Raw genomic sequence first — 19792 nt, 5'->3', positions numbered from 1 at the left:
GTCAGTGAACTATAAGCAGACTGTGATTTTGCAATGTCTTTTGATTTAGCCTGTTAATTCTTTATATTTAGCAAGAGAGTACATTACAGATGACTAAATATTTAGGCAACAAATAACCTATAAGGACATGAACAACCGTGACACTCATCTGTAACATTTCCATTTTATTGTATGTATGAGCTCATTTTACATATATGAATATACAGATGGCTTCAGATATATTAATTCAGTCACATATTGGAATCTTAACTATTATTCTATAAAATTTAAGCCACTAGTACAGAGTTACTTGCTTAAATGAAGGTCATATTTTATTAATGCAGGCAGTTGTGTTTTCATACTGCCATGAGAACAGTAAAAAAAATTTGTTTTTCTATAAATTGAATATATTTTTACTATATCTGAAACAAATGAATTCTGTATTAGTAGAGTTTTATAATGTTTAGTATTGCACACAAAGATGAATCAGATTGGGTATTAAATCGAGCTATACTTTTTTTTTTTTTTCTACTTTTACATCTTCAAGATTCTACAGAATGAGCAACTAGATGAAATATCTCCCTTGGGTAATGAGGAAGTTTCAGCAGTTAGCCAAGCATGGTTTACAACTAAAGAAGATAAAGATTCTCTGACTAACAAAGGTAAGCTATATTGTGAATTTTAGTGTCCACTGGAAAAAAATGGAGGTAAAAAGATCTGGTAGTCATCAGGATTTTGGATTGGGCCTTCATAGTTGTGATTGAGTAGTTACAGAAATTGAGTTTACCATGAAACCAACATTTGTTTTTCAGTACTTGATCATTTCTCTGACAGTAAATTATAAACAGATGTCCATTAAAAGACAGTATAGTTACTGCATGGGAGTGGGAAGACCAGTCTTTTCAGAGATCTAATGGTCTGATAGGCAGCTTAGCGGCTTAAAGTAAGTGTTTTATAGTGCTGCAGAGTTCATAAGGATTGTTAGGGAACTGCTACAACAAAGTGCAGGTCATGGATATGCCACTCTGAAATAAGAAAAGGAAGCAAAAGTAAGTAAATTGATTGTTTTCAACCACTGTATAGTAAATACTCATTAAGAATGTATTATTCACTTGGTATCCATTGGATTATGTTTACCTTGTCCTAGAATCTTTTGTGCACATTCTTTTGCCCATAAAATTTATTTTTTGCATTGGATAAATTTTTCAGAAAGTTTGGAGCATGATTTGGCTTTTATAATTCTCATGCCTTTTTTTAGCAGGCTTTTATTATTGAATAAGAAATATAACTGATAGGAAGTAATAATTTTTTTTCCTTTTACTTCTTACTGTCTTTTTTTAGTAAGATTGAATGTATTCTGTTTTAAAAACCAGAGGTTACAAAAGCAACTACGTGGAGATCTTTCAGATTTCAGATGAAGGAGAAATTAGCTGCCTTTTATTCACACAGATAATTTATTTAATCACAAAGCAAATCTTTAGTGTTTTATCCATCTTCAAGGATAACATTTTCTATAATATTATTTGTTTTCCTTTAAAGGACATAAATGGAAACAGGGGATGTGGTCTAAGGAGGAAATTGATATTTTGATGAACAATATTGAACGCTATCTAAAGGTATCTTATGGCATATTTTTGTTTCACTAATTCTTTCATTTCCAGTTGCAAAAATTATCAAAGCATCATATTGTATGTACTTATTAGGAGCTTTTCAGTAATTTTTATAATGGATGATTGGCTAATATGTGTCTTGGCTTAATAATTGTAAGGTGTATGATTATGGTATGTTTTTAAACAAATTTTGAATTCTTAGTTTAAAATAGTTTTACTGCTTTAGTTAATACCAAAAGTTTAGACAAAATCCTCACAGCTTCTCAAAACCCTAAAGCCCTGTCTTTTCAAGCAACCTAATAATTAAGAGTTTAAGCTTGTATTGTCTAAAGCTTAAGATACACATCTTCTTCTTTGAGTGAATTTCTGACATGACAGTCCTCCCTTTTTTAAAAAAATGGATAATTTAGTTCATTTTCCTGTTGAGGCTTATATGTTAGCTAAGTCATCCTCTTCAGTAAATGTCTCTCGAACACAGTATTTTTGAGGCACTGGAGGTAGGAATTCCTATAACACAAGGTACTGGTGTTTGAAAAGCCAGCAGTTCATTTGGGAGTGTTGAAAGCAGGTGAAGACCAACACAAGGCTTTGTACCATGTGAGTGATAAATTCTGCATGAAATCAGAGAAGGAAGAGTGTATTTTTAGGGTTTGGGACAGTTAGGGAAAATACTTGGAAGATCAAGGATTTGAGCGGAATCTTTAAGAAATAGAACTTAGACTGGAATAGGGCTGGAGGGAACAGCATGAGTAAATGCTGAGTACCAAGGAATCAGAAATGAAACCCAGAGCACGTTGAATTAGCCCTTTTAACTTGAACTGAGTTAATTAGCCTCTGGAAGCTTGACTTTGAAATCCAGTCCAAAAAATTAGAACTCTTTCCTATAGGAAAATGAGAAAAACTGGTAACTTAGTTAAGTGAGGAATTGGTGGAGTAGATCTGTGCTCTTCTCAAGGAAATGTTTCCAGAGATTTGCTGACCATTCCTGTAAAGGAGTTAGTGCATGTTTGAAATATAGACCATTAGCACTGTTTGGGAATGGGAGGAGTACAGTATTTATTTAACCATTCTATTGTTTGATCCTTAGGTGGTTTATATTATTTTTCACTATTATAAATACATTTGCTGCCTAGAATATCCATGTTGTAAAGCTTAATTTTAAGCTGTACTCTTCCCAAGCTAAGCTTTATGAACTGTAAAGAGTGAAACACTTCATTTCTTTGTTCATGGGTAAAGATTATTCCTAGCAAACTAGTTTTTTGGGGTTTTTTGTTTGTTTTTAAGAGAAACACAAGTGCAGTGACCATTGAAAATGTATCTAGAAGTGTATTAAAGTTGTCCACTGGTCACATACACTTTAGTTAAAATGGAAAAACCTGGAAAAATGTTGCAGGTTTAAATAAGGCAATGACGAACAGTAACAACATTGAACTTTGGGAATTAAGGTGGTTTCTTGTCTAGGGGATTGGAGTAGATGGTTTCCAGGGATTAAAGGGTGGGAATGTGACTGAAATTTGGGAGCTTTTAGGTGACCATTTCAGTTGACCAGATGAGAGTAGTAAGGACTTTATGGTGGTGGGAGAAGAATTTTCAGGGAAGGGCAGATAAGCAGGTAATCTCTAAGGAAACCTGGTGACTGGATGTTGGGGAAGAGGGAAAATGAGGGGTTGGAATAACTTCAGAATGTTTTATTTTTGGATAACTAGGAGAATAATGAATGGATTGGCAGAGATAGGAAATGTCCACAAAGATGTACTGATCTTGGGAAAAGATAATTTGTTTGATATTTGACCATGGTTTTTAGTATGTGCTGCTGTTTAAGAACATTGTGGTGCCATTTTTAAACCAATTAATTAGATGTCAAATAAATGAAAGTAACTGTCACAAGTTTGAAAAAAAACAGCAGAAGAAAAAGAAAATCTTTCTATCTCACTGTATGGTCATCCTGCAACACGTTGCCTTTCATATATTTAGGCTTATAAATATTAGGCCTAATTATTTGCATAATTGAAACTGCATAAGAAAAATTTCGATTCTAGAATTTAGAAACTTGGGGTTCCTGGCTGGCTCAGTCAGTAGAATGTGTCACTCTTTTGCTCTTGTAGTCGTGAGTTTGAAGTGCATGTTGGGTGTAAAGATTACTTAAAAAAGAAAATTAATTTTAAAAAATTTAGAGACTTTTTACTCTGAAATTTTACATATTCAAAAGAATGTATATGATGCATATCAGTATAATTTTACTTCTTTTTGAAATTTATGTAAATAGATTTATCCTGAGTGTTAACTGATTTCTGTTGTTTGTTGTGATTTTGTGATCCATTCCCTGTTGATTTTTTTAGCTGTATTTCATTATGCTAGGATAAATACCTACTCAGGTGCAGTCAGTGGTCATTTAGGGTCTTTTTAGGTTTTTTGCTATTAATATGTAAAAATCTGATGGGTGTGAGTGGTATTTTATTATGGATTTAATTTGTATTTCTCTGATTACATACTTTTATATATGCTTAGTGGCCATTTCTAGTGTTTCCTTTTTGAAATTCCTATTTGTATTTTCTGTCACTTTTTCCATAGGGTTCTTTTTCATTTTCTAGACTTTTTATTTATTTATTTAGAGTGAGCGAGCGAGCACGCATATGCGAGGGACAAAGAAAAGAAATACAATCCTAAGCAGGCTCTGTGCTCTCAGCGCATAGCCTGATGTGGGGCTCCATCTCCCCAAGCCCTGAGATCATGGCCTGAGCCAAAATCATGAGTCAGGTGCTTAACTGACTGAGCCACCCAAGTGCCCCTAGACATTCTTAATGTATGCTGGTTACTAATGGTTTTTTTCTTTATTTGTATTGTAGATATCTTGTCCCAATTCAGTGGCCTAGCATTTCCTTCTCCCTAGGGGTCATATGATGAAAAAAGATACTTAATTTTCAATATAAAAATAATCATTTTTACCTTTATATTTTGCATGGTTGTTTAAGGTACTCCTCCTCTGCGTCAAGGACATAAAAGTTTTAGTTTTGCCTTTCATACTGATTTTTTTTCCCATAGCTGTGAGATAGGATTTCACTGTTGTTGGGGTTTTTTGTTTTATTTTGTATGGATGGCAGTTGTCCTGGCATCATTATGGAATATCAGTCTTTTCCCAATGTACAGTGTCCATTCTGTCCCAGATCTAGTTTCCACACATTTGTTTCTAGGTTTTCTAATATGTTCCCAGGTTCTGTTTGTTGATACCTGCACAAGTATAGATAAATGTGGGACAAGTCTCTTTATGAATGTCTTGGCTAGTTTTGGCTCTTTGCTCTTCCTTTATAAATTTAGAATCAGGTTGCAGAGAATGGAAACTGTTGGGATTTCTTGGGGGGACTGCATTGAATCTGTGCATCAGTTTGAGGGGAATTCACATCTTTATAGTATTTCATCTTGCTACTGAGAACATTGTATAGCCCTCCATTGTAGTGAATTCCTCTTTAATGCCTTTTGATAGTTTGTTTTCCTCCATGAAGGACTTGGGTAACTTGCCTAAGATTTAGTCCTATTGCTTTTAATTTTGATGTTACTGTAAATGAGAACTTGTAAACTTTGTTAGGAACTTTCTATAGAAACGCAAATAAATGACTTTATATATTGACTTCGTAAGCGGCAGCCTTGCTAAATATTTTCTTTTATCAAATTGTCAGCAAAACCAAACTTGATATTTATATTTATATTTTTTCCATAAATCTTATAATTAATAACTAATTTTTTCTGAAATTAACACAAATTTGTATTCCTGGAATAAGCTCACTTTTTGCATTGATTATTAACCTTTTTATACATTGTTGGGTTCATTGTGCTAAAATACTTTAAGGACTTAGAGGATCTATGTTAATGAATGAGCTTACCTGAAAAATCTTTTCTGAAACTGTCCTTGTCCGGTTTTGTTATTGAGGTTATGTCAGCCTAATAAAGAGAATGAAGAAGTGTCCCGCCTGTTTTTCTATACCCTAGAATAGTTTAAAAATCAGAATTATCTTGATTGTTTGGTAGGATTTACCTATAAAGCCATGTGGGCCTGGTGTTTCCATTGTGAGAAAATTATTAATAACTTATTAAATGTTCTTGATGGTCTAGATTTTCTTTCTCTTCCTGAGTCTATTTTGGTAAGTTTAATTTTTCTAGGAGTTTGTTCATTTTATGTAAGTTTTCAAATTTATTGCCATAGAATTTTCATAATGTTTAATTCTCTACTCTCTGTAGCATTTCTATTTAGGCCCCATGTTTTTCATTTCCAGTATGGTTTTGTCTTTTAGTTTTGCTGTAAGTTTATCTTTTCATATTTTATTAGTCTTAATGGATCTTTTGAAAGAAGCATTTTTTAACATTGCTTGTCATTTCTGTTACTTGATTCCTCATTCCATTAATTTTGTTATGATTTTCTACTTTAGATTTTAATATTTTTCTGTTTTAAAAGGGGTTGACACAACTTTACTGAATTTTATACAGTTTCTTTTTGGAACATTAAAGTATCACTTTATTATTCTTGAAACATTCTAAAGTTTATATTTGACTTATTAATGAATTAGCAATGCATTATTTTTCTAAATGCCATTGGTGATCTTGAACATAAAAGAAACAACTTTTAAAAAGCATAGTATATCCATATGCATTTTATCAGAAATCCCTAAATCAAAGAAATGTAACCCATTTAGGCACGCGGAATAAAAGATGCTACAGAAATCATCTTTGAGATGTCAAAAGACGAAAGAAAAGATTTCTACAGGACTATAGCATGGGGTCTGAACCGGCCTTTGTTTGCAGTTTATAGAAGAGTGCTTCGCATGTATGATGACAGAAACCATGTGGGAAAGTATGAAAACTTGTAATGCTGCATGTTTTCATGTAATTAGGGGAAATACCTTAAGGAGCTTTCATTTTTTAAAGTATAGTTATGATTAAAACTTTAATTGGAGACAGCTATGATTAGTTTATTGTGTTAATATTTTTTCTCTCCATTTCCATGTTATAAATATGGAAACCTCATTTTAACAAGGGCTCCTAGAAACTAGAATCTAAATCCCCTTATATATGTCAGATTTTAGACTTAGCTGTCTTCATGCGTCAAACTCTGCTTTGTAATAAAGTAACGTTATAATAAAATGTATTATAGTGGTTAAAGATTTAGGAAGTGTGGAAAAACCTCAATTCATCAGTAACATTGTTCTTACTCAATTTTTTTTTTTATAGTATAGCATTTCCTAGGTTAGTGACTTTTTTTTTTTTTTTAATAAAACCAGAGTGGAAAAATAACTAAATTTCTGAATACAATGCATGGATTTCTGTTATAGGCAACATTTATGGGAAGGCATCTTTTTTTCAACTCAATGATTATACAGTGTTACTAACATATTTATAATTTCTCTTTGGAAATTTTAGGTAGTCATAGGACAGCTTATTAGATACTGCTTTTAAAAAGAAATTGCAATGGCTGTTTTGAGTACTTGCCCAACTAAAGAAAAAGAGCCTTTACATTAAAGCAAGAGTATGGCAGATGTCCATGCATGGGTAGTGGAAATGAAGAGAATTTTAAATTTTTCAGTGCCTTGTGAGAATTCACCATAGATTTGCATCTTGGCTCTGGTTTATAATGTCATGCATAAGTCTTTCGGAATAACTATCAGAGGACCTGAAACCAGTTTTGAAATAAAGGGAAAGTTAAACAGAATAGGAGCAAATATGTTTTAAATGTTGAATTTTCCTAGAGAAAAATATACATTAATTACTTTTGTTACAGCTAAAAGTTTTTTTTTTTTTGCAAAAAAAATAGAAGCATTAGTTTTAATTTTCAGTCATTTACCTTGAAATTAGTCACTTTAAAAATATTATCATTATGCTAAGTGACTTACCATTTGGCTCCCTAAGTGAAAATCTGATTTTTATCAAGGTTGTTTAGCATTCTTTGTTTTAATTCATCTTTTTAAAAATTTGTTTAAATTTCTAGATATACACCTGAAGAAATTGAAAAGCTCAAGGAGTAAGTTTAACAATTTTTTTCCTTTTCATTAATTCTGATAGTTGGGGTTTACCTTTCTAAAAAAATATCTTTGTGTTTAAAACTTTTATTTTGAAAATGTCAAGAGAGTTTTAGTTGACTGGTATATTTAATCCTGCTGTTAAGCATGAGACCGTAAAAAAGAACTTTTCAGATCCATACGTGCAGAGTATGCCCATAAATGCCCATAAATTTAGTCTCCTGTTGTGAGCTGCCGAATGAAATGTGTGGCAGACCACTGATAAGGGTTACAGAAGAGACTAGATGGCCATTCTTGGTGGCCTGAAGACTGGACCTCAGGAACTTACATACGGAATTAAAACCAGGGTTGTGCTACTCTGTGTTTAAAATGATGACTTAGCAAATGTTTTACTTAATATCTGGGCGGACTCTACCTTATAAAGGCTATTTCACAGGAAAAATAATTTTGCTTCGTTGAGCAGGGCCATAAAGTATGGGTAAATGGATTGTATGGATCATGGTGAAAATTGAAGGCTGGTCTTTGTTATAATGATAGCACCTTGTGAAACTTTTTCAGATGACTGAGAAGAGCTTGTTAGGAGTACTCAAAAGGGAACAATCTGGGGATTGCCTGGGAGATTGTCAGTAACCTGAGGGGAAATTTGGTCTTTTTTGAACACATATCCAAGTTACTTATTTCTTCTCTGACCCAGGAAAAAGGCAATTGCTGCCTGTTTTTTTTTCACCCACAGACAACTGTGGACCCCAAAAAAAGGCCACACTTTCAAACTTTGGCTCTCAAAGTATTGCTGCCCACAACTTCCAAACCACTCAAATGGGAAGAAGAAGAATGAAGAATAAATGATGAAATTAAAAGGGAGAAAACAGTTGAACCAAATGCTGATTGGCAGACTCTTGTTTTAGGCTCCGGATAAAGCATGGCAATGACTGGGCAACAATAGGGGCGGCGCTAGGAAGAAGCGCGTCTTCCGTCAAAGATCGGTGCCGACTGATGAAGGATACTTGCAACACAGGTACTGTGAGCGCCCCCGCTGGCTTCTCTGGTCTCCATTGGCGCTTCCTGGCCTTTCACATATGCCCTGTCTTCTGTCCTGGGAAGAAATTTGTCATTCACTTTGTAGCAGGAATTTAACTCTTAGAAACCTTAGTCTCCAGTGAAAACTAGTAACCAATTGTGAACTCTCTGTTACATCAGAATTTTTTTTTAGATGGCAAGCTTATAAATCCATTAAGCACAAAGCATGTTTTCACCAGTTCCAAAGATCCTTAGGTTTTTTGGGTTTTTTGCCACAAGTCAGAAGCACAAACCTACATCTAGTAATTAGTGCTTTAGCTTCTTATCTTGTTAGATATCCAATGAATTCAATCTTAGTTTATCATGCAAGTAAAACATTAACGTTTTAGGTTACCAAAGACTGAAAGCTATCTTAACAATTACCCATGAAAACTTAAGAGACCGACAAAATTAACTGTCACTTTAAGTCATCCTTTTGTTAACAAATTGGAACAGAGATAACATGAGCTTATTTGACCCTCAGCAAATCAAGGTAGAATAAAAGTTTTTTCAATGTTGATAAACATCATCTATCTCAAACCAACAAACTTAAATTAGCTTAAACACTGAATACGTTTTACTTGAGTCCACGTAAGACAATTTGTTCCCCTTGGTTAATTTTTACCTGCAACGTTGGTGGGGAAATCTGACATCGGTGGTCTTTGTTCCTGGACATCTAGTGTGGGAGGAGGAGCTGATGGTGCCTGAGGCTTTGAGGAGCCAGTTGTGCCAGCCGCCCCCCAGGTGGTGCAGAAACAGGAGCGGGGAAGGGAAGGCAGAAGAGACAGGTGCCAGAGGAAGGCAGAGAAGAGAATTCCCAGTTTTAAATCTTGCCAGCTCAGAGGAGCAGACTCCAGGTTTCTTTTGTTGTGTTTGCCACTGTGGAACGAGACAGTCCATGTCAGTCCTGAGAAGACAGGGAATTTCCCCAAAACAAAAGGAGTTTTGGCAGCTGCTTGGGAGTATTCCCTCAAGTCCCCGTTCTGAGGTAGAATAACCAGAGACAGTTGGCTCAAACTATAGTCCTTGACCAAGGAAATGAAGGAGACACAAGTCCCCATACACAGTCACACGGCGACTCCAACCTGCTGCCCAGCAACAACACCTTACTGTTGCAGCTTCGTTCCTCGTCCCTTGTGGAACTACTAGTGCACCTCTGGGAGGTGATCAGACTCCCCTTCTGCCTCTTACGGGCAGGTCTGCCAAAACGAACCTGGGTTCTTAGAAGGCTGATGGGCATCCCTGAGCCGGTTCCTGGGCCTCTTGGGTTCCATGAGCACCTACGGGGGTTGTTGCCCCCGTGTGCCAGGAGGGCTGGTCTCCTGTGGATCAAGCGGCCTGCTGGCACCAGGTGAGGCTGCCTCTCCCGGCACCCCGAGGTTTGCAGCCCCGGTGGCAAAGGAGGTGGAAATGCACTGTCTGAATCCCGGACGAGCCCCCCAGTAATGTAGCAGGATTCTTGCACAGAGAGTCATAACACCGAGGCTTTTCTTTCCAGGAAGCAACTTTATTCCTGCTGGCACCGCTCAGTTAGGTTCGTTCCCAAAGAACTGAGCCCCGAACGCCACATGGTGTAGTTTTCTATGTATTTTTTTACTTCGTCTCCCATATATGGTAACACACAAACATGTGGTCTGATGTTAAGTGGTCTCATTTTACAAGGTCTTGAGGGATGTTGTCAAGTAAGCAAATAGCAAGGTTGCCTTGAGGGTTTTTTTTTTTCCTTTTCTTTCCTTAGGGAGGGGACCCTACCACAATTTTAATTCAGATTTTATTTTCTAGTCTTGCTTTTTCATCAAGCTTTATAGACCTAAGTAATCCTTCATTTTTCTTTTGTGTGAGATGACACTGTTCACAGGGACACATCTCACTTTTCAGTCGTTTTAGGTATGTACCATGTTTCCTTTTTGTAGCAACTCATAACTGCTCCGGTTGTGAAAGTATTTATCATTAAGGCTTACATACAGGAGTTTGTTTTAATTTAAGCCCATCTAACTGTGGAGCTTACGTTAACAAGCTTATCAACTCAGGTTTATAAAACACTTTAGTTCAGGCAGATCACAATTTAAGAAGTTATATTCCAAAGGTGTGGCTCTCTTTTGCTTATTTCAAACAAATAAGTATATTTTTCCATAGAAAAAAACTTGCGACTGTTGTTTCAACCCCCAGACCACATATGCCTTTTTAACTTTTAACAGATGACACTGTTAAACCTAACCTTTGTGATCAACAACAGTATTTAGACTTTGCCGCTCTCACTCAATCTTTCTGAGCCTCAGTTTCCTCTGTAAAAGAAAGAGGTTAGAATGATCTCATTGTTCCCTTTTAGCCCCAAAATTCTCTGAAGGATCCACACTCTGCTCATTCTTTGAATTAAAAAAAAAAAAAAAAAGTTATCAAGTTAAGCATTCAGTGTATATATTTTCTGTTTTCACCTCCCTATCCTGCTAAAGTGGAATTAGGAATATTTTCTGAGTAACCATTCCACCAGCACTATGACCTGCAAGACAGTGAGAACAGAAATTCCACTAACTCTTGTTATTCTGTGAATGACAGCTTAATGAATGAAGCTGGAATAGGAGCTTTAGATTTAGGATGGGACCCTAGCGTTTTATGTAAGACATTCTGAGAGCAGAACCCGTTTTGTTAGCATAATAATGGAAAAACACTGCCATTTCCTGATTGCCAGTCTGAGGGATTGATTCGCCTGTTTGCTTTTCATGTTGCTACATAGTATTTCTGATCATGACTTCTCTTTTTTTGTACCACACTATGAGACACTCATGCTAAAGTAGGAGAGCAGGATTTTGCCTTGAGTATGTGGTATCCAGAACTATGCCTAGCACATAATAGATGTTCAGTAAATAGTTGTTGAATGAATGGAATCCCTGAAGCAGGCATAGTGGCACTTTTGAAATTTTCTAGATATTTTTAGTTACTAATAACAAAATGGAAACAGAAGTGGGAGGGGTAAAAAGTTTCTCTTCTTTTCCTGTTTTTCTGCTTGATCCTTAAGAAAAGACCAAAGAGAATCATTTGGTGTTATTACTGGTTTATGGCTTCAGGAAAGCCTTGAGTAAAATCATGTGTGAGTGCCAGTCTCAGACTTCTCTTTTATCACAGTTTCTTGGAGTTGGGATGGGGGGAAAGGAGATCATGTAAACCTAGTTTTCATTTTTACTAAAATGGGCGGAAGCCCATAGGAGTTACACCATTCATTACTGTAATGAAGGATCTCTGTTGGCTTACTACATTTCTGCAGAGCAGGAATCTTAGGTGATACTAAGTAAAAATTGTGTGTTTCTTTGTCCATCATGCCATTCGTGAAGCTCTTCCTACTTACAATTAATGCAACTTGACAGTACAGAATTCTTTCTAGGTATATATTGGGTAGTTTTTCTTTCCTTTAAGAGTCGGTCATTGTTTTCTACAAGACTCTGTATTTTCTTTGATACCAAGAACCTTACTGGGCTAGTATAGGCTAGTAAAACAACTGTCTTAGTAGATGTGTGCAGTTCCCCACCCCCGGGTCATTCAGAAATACTTTGGGTGTTACTGTGTACTTCCCATCAGTCCTTGGAAATACAGGGCTGAATCTGATTTGGGGAAAAAAAAAAAAAAGGTAGCAGTAGTAGTCTAGATGATTTCCTTCTTTTAGGGAAGTGGACAGAAGAAGAGGAAAAGAGACTTGCAGAGGTGGTTCATGAATTGACAAGCACTGAGCCTGGTGACATAGTGACACAGGGCGTGTCTTGGGCAGCTGTGGCAGAACGAGTGGGGACCCGCTCAGAAAAGCAGTGTCGCTCTAAATGGCTCAACTACCTGAACTGGAAACAAAGTGGAGGTACTGAATGGACCAAGGAAGATGAAATCAATCTCATCCTCAGGTTCGTGTCCTAGATCTTTTAATAACAAAAGCTGCTTAATGGCTCTAGGTATCTTGATGGATTTTCCTCTTTGGGTCTCCCTAGATGCCTAATGTCTGAAAAGCATCCTTTCCATAGAGAAAGGATCCATAGAGGATCCTTCAGATCCTATGTATTTCATATTGAGCTTTTTTTGTTTTGTGTTCCTTTTTAGTGGATTTAGTGCTCGTGCAAAGTAGCAGATTGAAGGCGTAGAGACTGAAGTCCTCTCTATCCACAGAACAGGTATGGCACAGGCGGTGGCCCTGCAGCTTGCCACCGTCCCAGCAATGTGCCTCACTCCTAGCAGAGGGAGACCGTGTCAAGGGGAAGAGGGCTGTTCAGTCTCCATGCCCTTCACTCTTGGGCTGTTTGGATTGCCAAGAAGGGCGTTCAACTACAGTTACCCCACACCTTCATACTGGGCCGAATCAGATACTTCCATTTCACATGTATCCAAACATAGCTACGAGATAATCCTAAGCTTCTTTTTTAAATTAGTCGTTTAACCATTAAGAATCAGTGACCCAAATGAGCAAAAATACCAGCAAGAAATGTTTGAGACCTTGAAGTAATAGAAGCTACTCCCTCCTGAAAATCAAAATCATCATGACAGTTGAAGCTAGAAAACAAGTAGACTGTTCATACCCCAAAATTTAGTTGTGCTATTATAATGGTTGTTAATGTTTTGGTTGTTGCTGGAGCACTGTTTTTGTTTTTTCAACATTTTATTTGGGGTTTTGTTTTTAATACACTTTTTGCAAATAGTCGTCTACAAATAGCTCATTTCTAAACATTTTTAGTATAGAAACAGAAAAGCTCAGATGTAGGAAATAACTTGCTCTAACACATATAAAACATTGCAGAACACTATACAATATACAACTAAACCTGCTCTTATCCTGTTCTAATAACCTTTAGCTACTCCCTTTCCTTTACAGTGTTTCATCTGCTTGTCACCATTTACACTCAGGCCCATCAGTTGCACCATTAACACAAGGCTCTTGCTGGTGGGATTTCGTAGCTCTCAGCTCTGGAAGCAGTGTGCACTCCTGGAATCCCTTCCTTCCCATACACCTTAACAAAGCATCTCCAACATAAGTTGACATTCCCTTTATTGCGATTGCCATCACGTGTAGTCAGAGGAGGTTTCTTACAGAGAAATAAATAACATGTAACAAATGGTTGTTTTAACCTGTAGGATAGCAGAGCTTGATGTAGCTGATGAAAATGACATAAACTGGGATCTGTTAGCAGAGGGATGGAGCAGTGTCCGTTCACCACAGTGGCTTCGAAGTAAATGGTGGACCATCAAAAGGCAAATTGCAAATCATAAGGATGTTTCGTTTCCTGGTAATGTATTATTTGATTCTTAAGTCCTTCCCAAGTCTTACCATTTTTACTCCTCAGGACTTACTTAGAGGTTAGAAGTTCTTTGCCTCAGCTAGAGATCTGAATCATGGCAGAACTTCATTTAAACCTCTGCCCTATTTTGGGGGGCAACTGTCTTTTCTTCCCTTAAGAAGAGTTGATGTGATTTGTAATTCTTAAAGCAGCTGAGATGAAAATATACACAATTGACATACATTCTTGTTCTCATATAAACTGTGAAGAAGAAATTGATTTTAGATATTGTGTACAAAGATGTATTTTTGAAAACAGGTTTAAATCAACTTTTATGTGTTGAATAATTTCAAATATCTTAACTGGGTTTGTCATTTAGAGAAATTCCTTAGTGGTTTTATAGTACAAAGACTAAATTGTAATTCGTTTGTTATCTAAATCTAGAGATATTAACTTGGGTTTGCTTAAAATGAGGCAGAGCACGTTTGGCTCTTCATTGCCTGCTTTGCACGTAGGGTGTGCATCTAAGTCATACAGTCTGTTTAATTAAGGTCATCAAATTCATTCCCCTTGGTATAGTTCTCCAACTTCCCATTTTTCCAAAGGAAAATTATATTCTGAAGAACTCTGGCTTGATGAAAATATATATTTTTTTTAACACATAGTTATAAATTTATAAATCAGGTGTTAAACCCAGAAGAGTGAGTGAATACTAATGTGACATGAACCCACCCAGATTTTACTATCACCTGAAAGGGCTTACAGAGTTTATCATGACTAGTGGAGGGTGACAAGTGTAGATTTTGCTTTCCTGTACAAGAATTCAAGGTGGTTGCAGAGTACTGTTTGCTAAAGATGAGCTGCTACTCTGGAGGTGTGAGTTAAGTGTCCTTGAGTCCTGGAGGGGGTTGGAGGGCGTACACTATTCGTTTTGAAAAGAAAATAAGCTACTTTGCATTAACAATGTTCTTCTTAAGTAATAAGAATTTTATCCTGAAGCCTTAGGACATTGAAGAGGTCTTATTTTCATGTTCCACACAGGGTTTTGTGTTTTTTCTAATGCATCTTGGTTGACAAGAATAATACTATGAATTTTTTTAAATTTCTTGTGATGGATAGTGTTTCCACAAATTTCCAGACAGGTTGTAGCCTTAAAATATTTTTATTACTATTTTGCTGAGATCTCACATGCAGTATACAATTATTTATTCCAAATACTTTCCCTCCTTACCCCCACCTCCCTTGCTGCTTAGATGGTGGTCTGTCGGAGAATCAATGTTCTTTTTGTCTACCCATCTCCCTTCAGTCTTAATAAAAGGTCTTAAACAGTTACATGAGAACCAAAAAAACAACCCAACGCTTTTGGAGAATAAATCAGGATCTGGAGTTCCAAACAGTAATTCCAATTCCAGTGTACAGCATGTCCAGATCAGAGTCGCCCGCTTGGAAGACAGCACAGCCATGTCTCCAAGCCCCGTGGCAGCCTTGCAGATTCCGGTCCAGATCACCCATGTCTGTAAGTGTTTATTACTCAAGACCCCTTGCCATTATGGGACCTATACAATTTGTTAATGGCTTTACCATCTAATACCCTTCATTCTTCTAGAATGTAGATAGAAATTTGTACAAGTTGACAAAGGCAGTCCAAGGCATTTTATGTTTATTAGCTCAATATTTGCACAAAAGTTGAGTGTGACAGGGAGGACTGATAACCAACTGCCCAGCCTTCATAAACCATTTGAAATCCTTTCTTTTAGATGTTACAAAGAATGATTAATAAAACACTACCTGAACTCTAGTCAGTTTAGTAAGGAAATAAACTTCACAAGGTGGCACATCATTTGTAGTAATTCACCAGAAGGCACAGGGATTGGGGGTGGACTTGAGGCCATATGTAGAAGAAATGGTTTTGATGAGATTAAATAAAGACTTTCTTCAGGAAGTGAAGAGCCAGTTTCCTGTGGGAACTGTTGTGTTTACCCGTCTTTTCCTTAGCCTCTGACATTTTTTGTGCTTAAGGAGATTATGAGAAACCAACAGTTGGTATAGGGAGGGAAACTTATTTCCTGAGATCTAAACCAGGTTGATATTTCTGCCCTTTTTTCCATGATAGAGTAACAGAAAAAGAATGAAAATAAAATTCTCAGAACCATATTATTATTCACGTTCACCTCATTTCTTTTCTCTCCCTAAATGCTATGCCTATGGCAAGGTCGTTGCCGAGAGTATACCAATTGCTGTGTGTCATTTTCAGTCAGGGGATTATTGGCATTTTGAGTGGGACGATTCATTGTTACCAGGGCTGTCCTACACATTGCAAGATGCTCCTTGTCCCTTGACCTCACCCACAGAATGCCAGTAATACTTTCTAATCATTATGGCAAAATATAAAAACACCCTACAGGGTTTCAAATGTACCCTATGATCCCATTTGGAGAATCACTGAGCTATCTATTGGTGGTAGTAATACCTCCTGTATCCAGTGACTGTCAAAGTTACCTTGGATCTTTAATCATGCCTGTCTTACAGTCCTAGTTTAAGTTTGGTTATTTGCATTAGCTTTCCACCAATGTAATATAAAGGCATGAAAAAATTCGTTAGCCCTATTTATTTTCCTTTATAGTATGAAGAATTGCAAAGCTACTGAAATTACTGGTCTGCCACAAATATGAGAGCTACTGTTGGCTATAGATTGTGCAGAGACTGGTAGAACTTTCCTTGGACACTGGAATGACTATAGTTACTAGCAATACAGACATTTTAGAATTGGTACCCTAATATTTACAAGATGGCTTTTTTTTTTTTTAGATATATGTAGAATAATTTTCTTTCAGCAAGAAATGTGAGTACAGTAAGAGTTTTACAACACATCAGTTACTGTTTGCATTCAGGCTAAAATCTCAGGATTGTTTTTTCCTTTGTGTTAGGAGTCAGGGATTGTTACACTTTAAGCCAGAATAGTAAATATAAACATGGTAGGGTCTGGAGCCCACATAGGTCTTTGTGGAATATTCTGGTTTGTTTTTAAACAACCCTGTAAAAATGTAAAAACCATTCTTCGCTTTGGGCCACATCTGTCCCTGCCCATAGTTTGTTTACCCATGACTTAGGTTATTTATTGGGAATCACTTTAAATTATTCTAGGTATGATCTTAAGAATCCATCTAATAGAGAAATAACATAAATCAAGTGCATTTATTTTGAAAAGGGTCTCTTCCTTTCTCACTGAGTTGTATTATAGTTGTAGTAAAAACTACAGATTAAAAGCCGATTCCAAATCTTTTTTTCACATGGGTTTATCTGCAGGTACAATTGAAAGCACCAAGAGATAACATGTCTTCTAGTTATAGTTCCTAATAACCTTGATCAGGTGTGACCAACACTGCCCAAGTTTAAATAAAGCCTCAATTGACACATCTATAAGGAGATTATATGATGTGATCTCTAATGAGCTGTTCAGTCTCCCATATGTGGTATTCTGAAATAGTACTCTCTTATATTTCATGTTTTTGGTCCTCCCAACAACTCCCATGATGTAGGAAGGACAGCCAAAATCTCTAAACATTAATAAGTTAAGTTCAAATTAAGTTACTTGCTCAGGTTTACATTCTCAGAAGTAATGTTGCTAGAACTAAAGCCTCGTGTTTGGGGACTACTGTTCCAGTCATCTGTACTGCTTACCAGAATATCCAGGGAAAATTTATTTTTTTTATCCACTTTCTCTTGCTTTGTAAGTTAGCCTTAGTGTCTTCCTCTTACTTCTTAATACTAGAAATATTTTGTGATTAATACCAGGGGTTAACAGGTACTGTATCACAGCTAGTCATCTCTGTCCTTGTAGTGCAAAAGCAACCATAGAAAATAAACAGGTGTGGCCCTGCTCCTCTAATATTTTATTTACAAAAACTGGTAGTGGGCTGGATTTGGGTTGAGCCGTGGTTTGCCAACCCTGATCTATGCCATCCCAGGTAAATCCATTAGATTTCTTCTCTCATAAGATTAAATGACTTCAGGTTTCCATGCAAATTATTCAGTATGAGAATATGTCTTTTATTTATTTTGTCCTTGTTCTCACCATAGCTTCAACGGAGTCCCCTGCCGCTACTGTTGACTCGGAAACAATAACACTAAACAGTGGAACACTACAGACATTTGAGATTCTTCCAGTGAGTAACACTGCACAAAATAGATATTGGCCATTTTATGCATTAAAAAAATTACTGGTTTTACACTGTTATCACATGAACAAAAGAAACAGAAATTACCATGAATGGCATTACGTACAACTATGTCCGTGTTTTTGAGACCAGATGGTTAAGAGGACATAAATCAGACTTTCACTTTTATAATTAACTTCAGTCTTTTTTTTCACCTGTATATAAGCCAATAATAATATATGAAAGTGACAGTGCTTAATGAGTAGGGTGCATGCTATGGATTTGTATGGAGTCCTTTTTTTAATTTGCCATTTTAATAATTTTTAAATTTTTTATTGTTTTTAATTTTTAAAGTATTTTTAAGTTGATTTATTTATTTTGAGAGAGAAAGCGTGAGTGGGGGAGGGGCAAAAGGTGAGAGAGAATCCCAAGCAGGATCTGCACTGTCAGCACAGAGCCCGAGGTAGGGCTCGAACACACAAACCGTGAGGTGATGACCTGAGCCAAAGTCGGATGCTCAACCGACTAAGCCATCCTGGTGCCCCTGGGTGGAGTGCTAAACAGACACCATGTGCAACCAAAAAGTTTATACTGGTTATCTGAGAAAAGGTTTGTGGAATGAATTATTTCACAGTACTCTCAGTAAATACCGTACTAGCCCCTTTGCAAAAGAATCTTGCAGTTCCTAAAAAGGTAAAACAATATAGTTAACATCTGAGCCACCAATTCTAATCCAATATATATTCATTTCTCTTGAAATGAAAGCGCGTTTGCATAAACTTGAACATGAATGTTTGTATTCATAATAACCAAAAAGTGGAAACAACGCACATGTCCATCCCAATGAATGGGTAATTAAAATGTGCTATAGCCACACAATTATTCAGCAGTAAAAAGGAACAAAGGAAGTACTGATAACATGTCCCTGGGATGAACCTTGAAGACATTTTGCTAAGTGAAATGAGATGCAAAATACCGTAAAGTGTTTGACTCCTGTTTCTTTCAAATGTCTAAAATAGGCAAATCTGTAGAGACAAAAAAAAAGTAGATTAATGTCTATTATGAGGTTTCCTAAGAGGTTTTGGGGAGCAATGGGCCATGATTGCTAATTTGAATGGGTTTTTCTTTTGGGTGTGATAGAAAAATTTTAAGTCCTTGTTCTTGTTCTGTTTACTAAAATGGGTAATGCCCAAAATTAGCTCATTTTTCAGGAAGAATATAGAAAGTAGATAGTATTTAAATTATGAGGTATTAGTGCAACAATTTATCCTCTGCACAGCCAAATCTCATGAGGATGGCCAACACAGCAAGAAGTTCTCTTTTAGAACAATTTTGGAACTTTTACTAGCAACTTACTTAACCTAAGCTTCCACTTCTTAATCCTGTGGTCTCCAAAACAGGAATGTGTTTATTACAGGTGGATAACCTTTGCCAACTCCCTTCCTGCCCCTCGCCAAAGTAATAAATACACATACATTTAGAGTATGTGTCCAGGTTTTAACTTGGGTTACGATCAAGTATTTAGAAACTTCTGTCCTAATTTAATAAAAGAGGATGATAATAGTGCTTCAGCTTCAAAAAACTGATTGTGAATTTAAGTGTATTAAATAAAATGCATATATGTAATATTTACTGTCCTGCCTGACCACATGTAATTTACTAAAGGTTGTATTTATTAAAAGATCAGCTTTTACTTCTATGAAGAGGGAGGAAAGAAATTGAGCCCCCGTGTGCCA

General features: G+C 36.4%; 1 protein-coding gene across 7 annotated transcripts in view; it reads left to right on the top strand.

Annotated features, from left to right (window-relative positions):
- DMTF1 (cyclin D binding myb like transcription factor 1) overlaps nt 1–19792 on the top strand; it is a 44866-nt gene that overhangs the window by 20876 nt on the left and 4198 nt on the right. For 6 of the 7 annotated variants that reach the window (XM_027071787.2, XM_027071789.2, XM_053218523.1 and 3 more), the window contains 10 exons: nt 527–641; nt 1519–1595; nt 6275–6432; nt 7564–7596; nt 8500–8609; nt 9331–9507; nt 12309–12537; nt 13757–13908; nt 15206–15415; nt 17980–18065. In XM_027071787.2, the coding sequence (XP_026927588.1) occupies nt 527–641; nt 1519–1595; nt 6275–6432; nt 7564–7596; nt 8500–8609; nt 9331–9507; nt 12309–12537; nt 13757–13908; nt 15206–15415; nt 17980–18065 (1347 nt within the window). The remainder of the gene's footprint in view (nt 1–526; nt 642–1518; nt 1596–6274; nt 6433–7563; nt 7597–8499; nt 8610–9330; nt 9508–12308; nt 12538–13756; nt 13909–15205; nt 15416–17979; nt 18066–19792) is intronic. The other variant, XM_027071791.2, reaches the window with a different exon arrangement.

The sequence above is a fragment of the Acinonyx jubatus genome, chromosome A2, assembly GCF_027475565.1.
Source record: "Acinonyx jubatus isolate Ajub_Pintada_27869175 chromosome A2, VMU_Ajub_asm_v1.0, whole genome shotgun sequence".
In the NCBI taxonomy this organism is placed as follows: Eukaryota; Metazoa; Chordata; class Mammalia; order Carnivora; family Felidae; genus Acinonyx; species Acinonyx jubatus.
The sequence above is the reverse complement of the archived record's forward strand: the minus strand, read 5'-3'. Positions and strand labels throughout refer to the sequence as shown.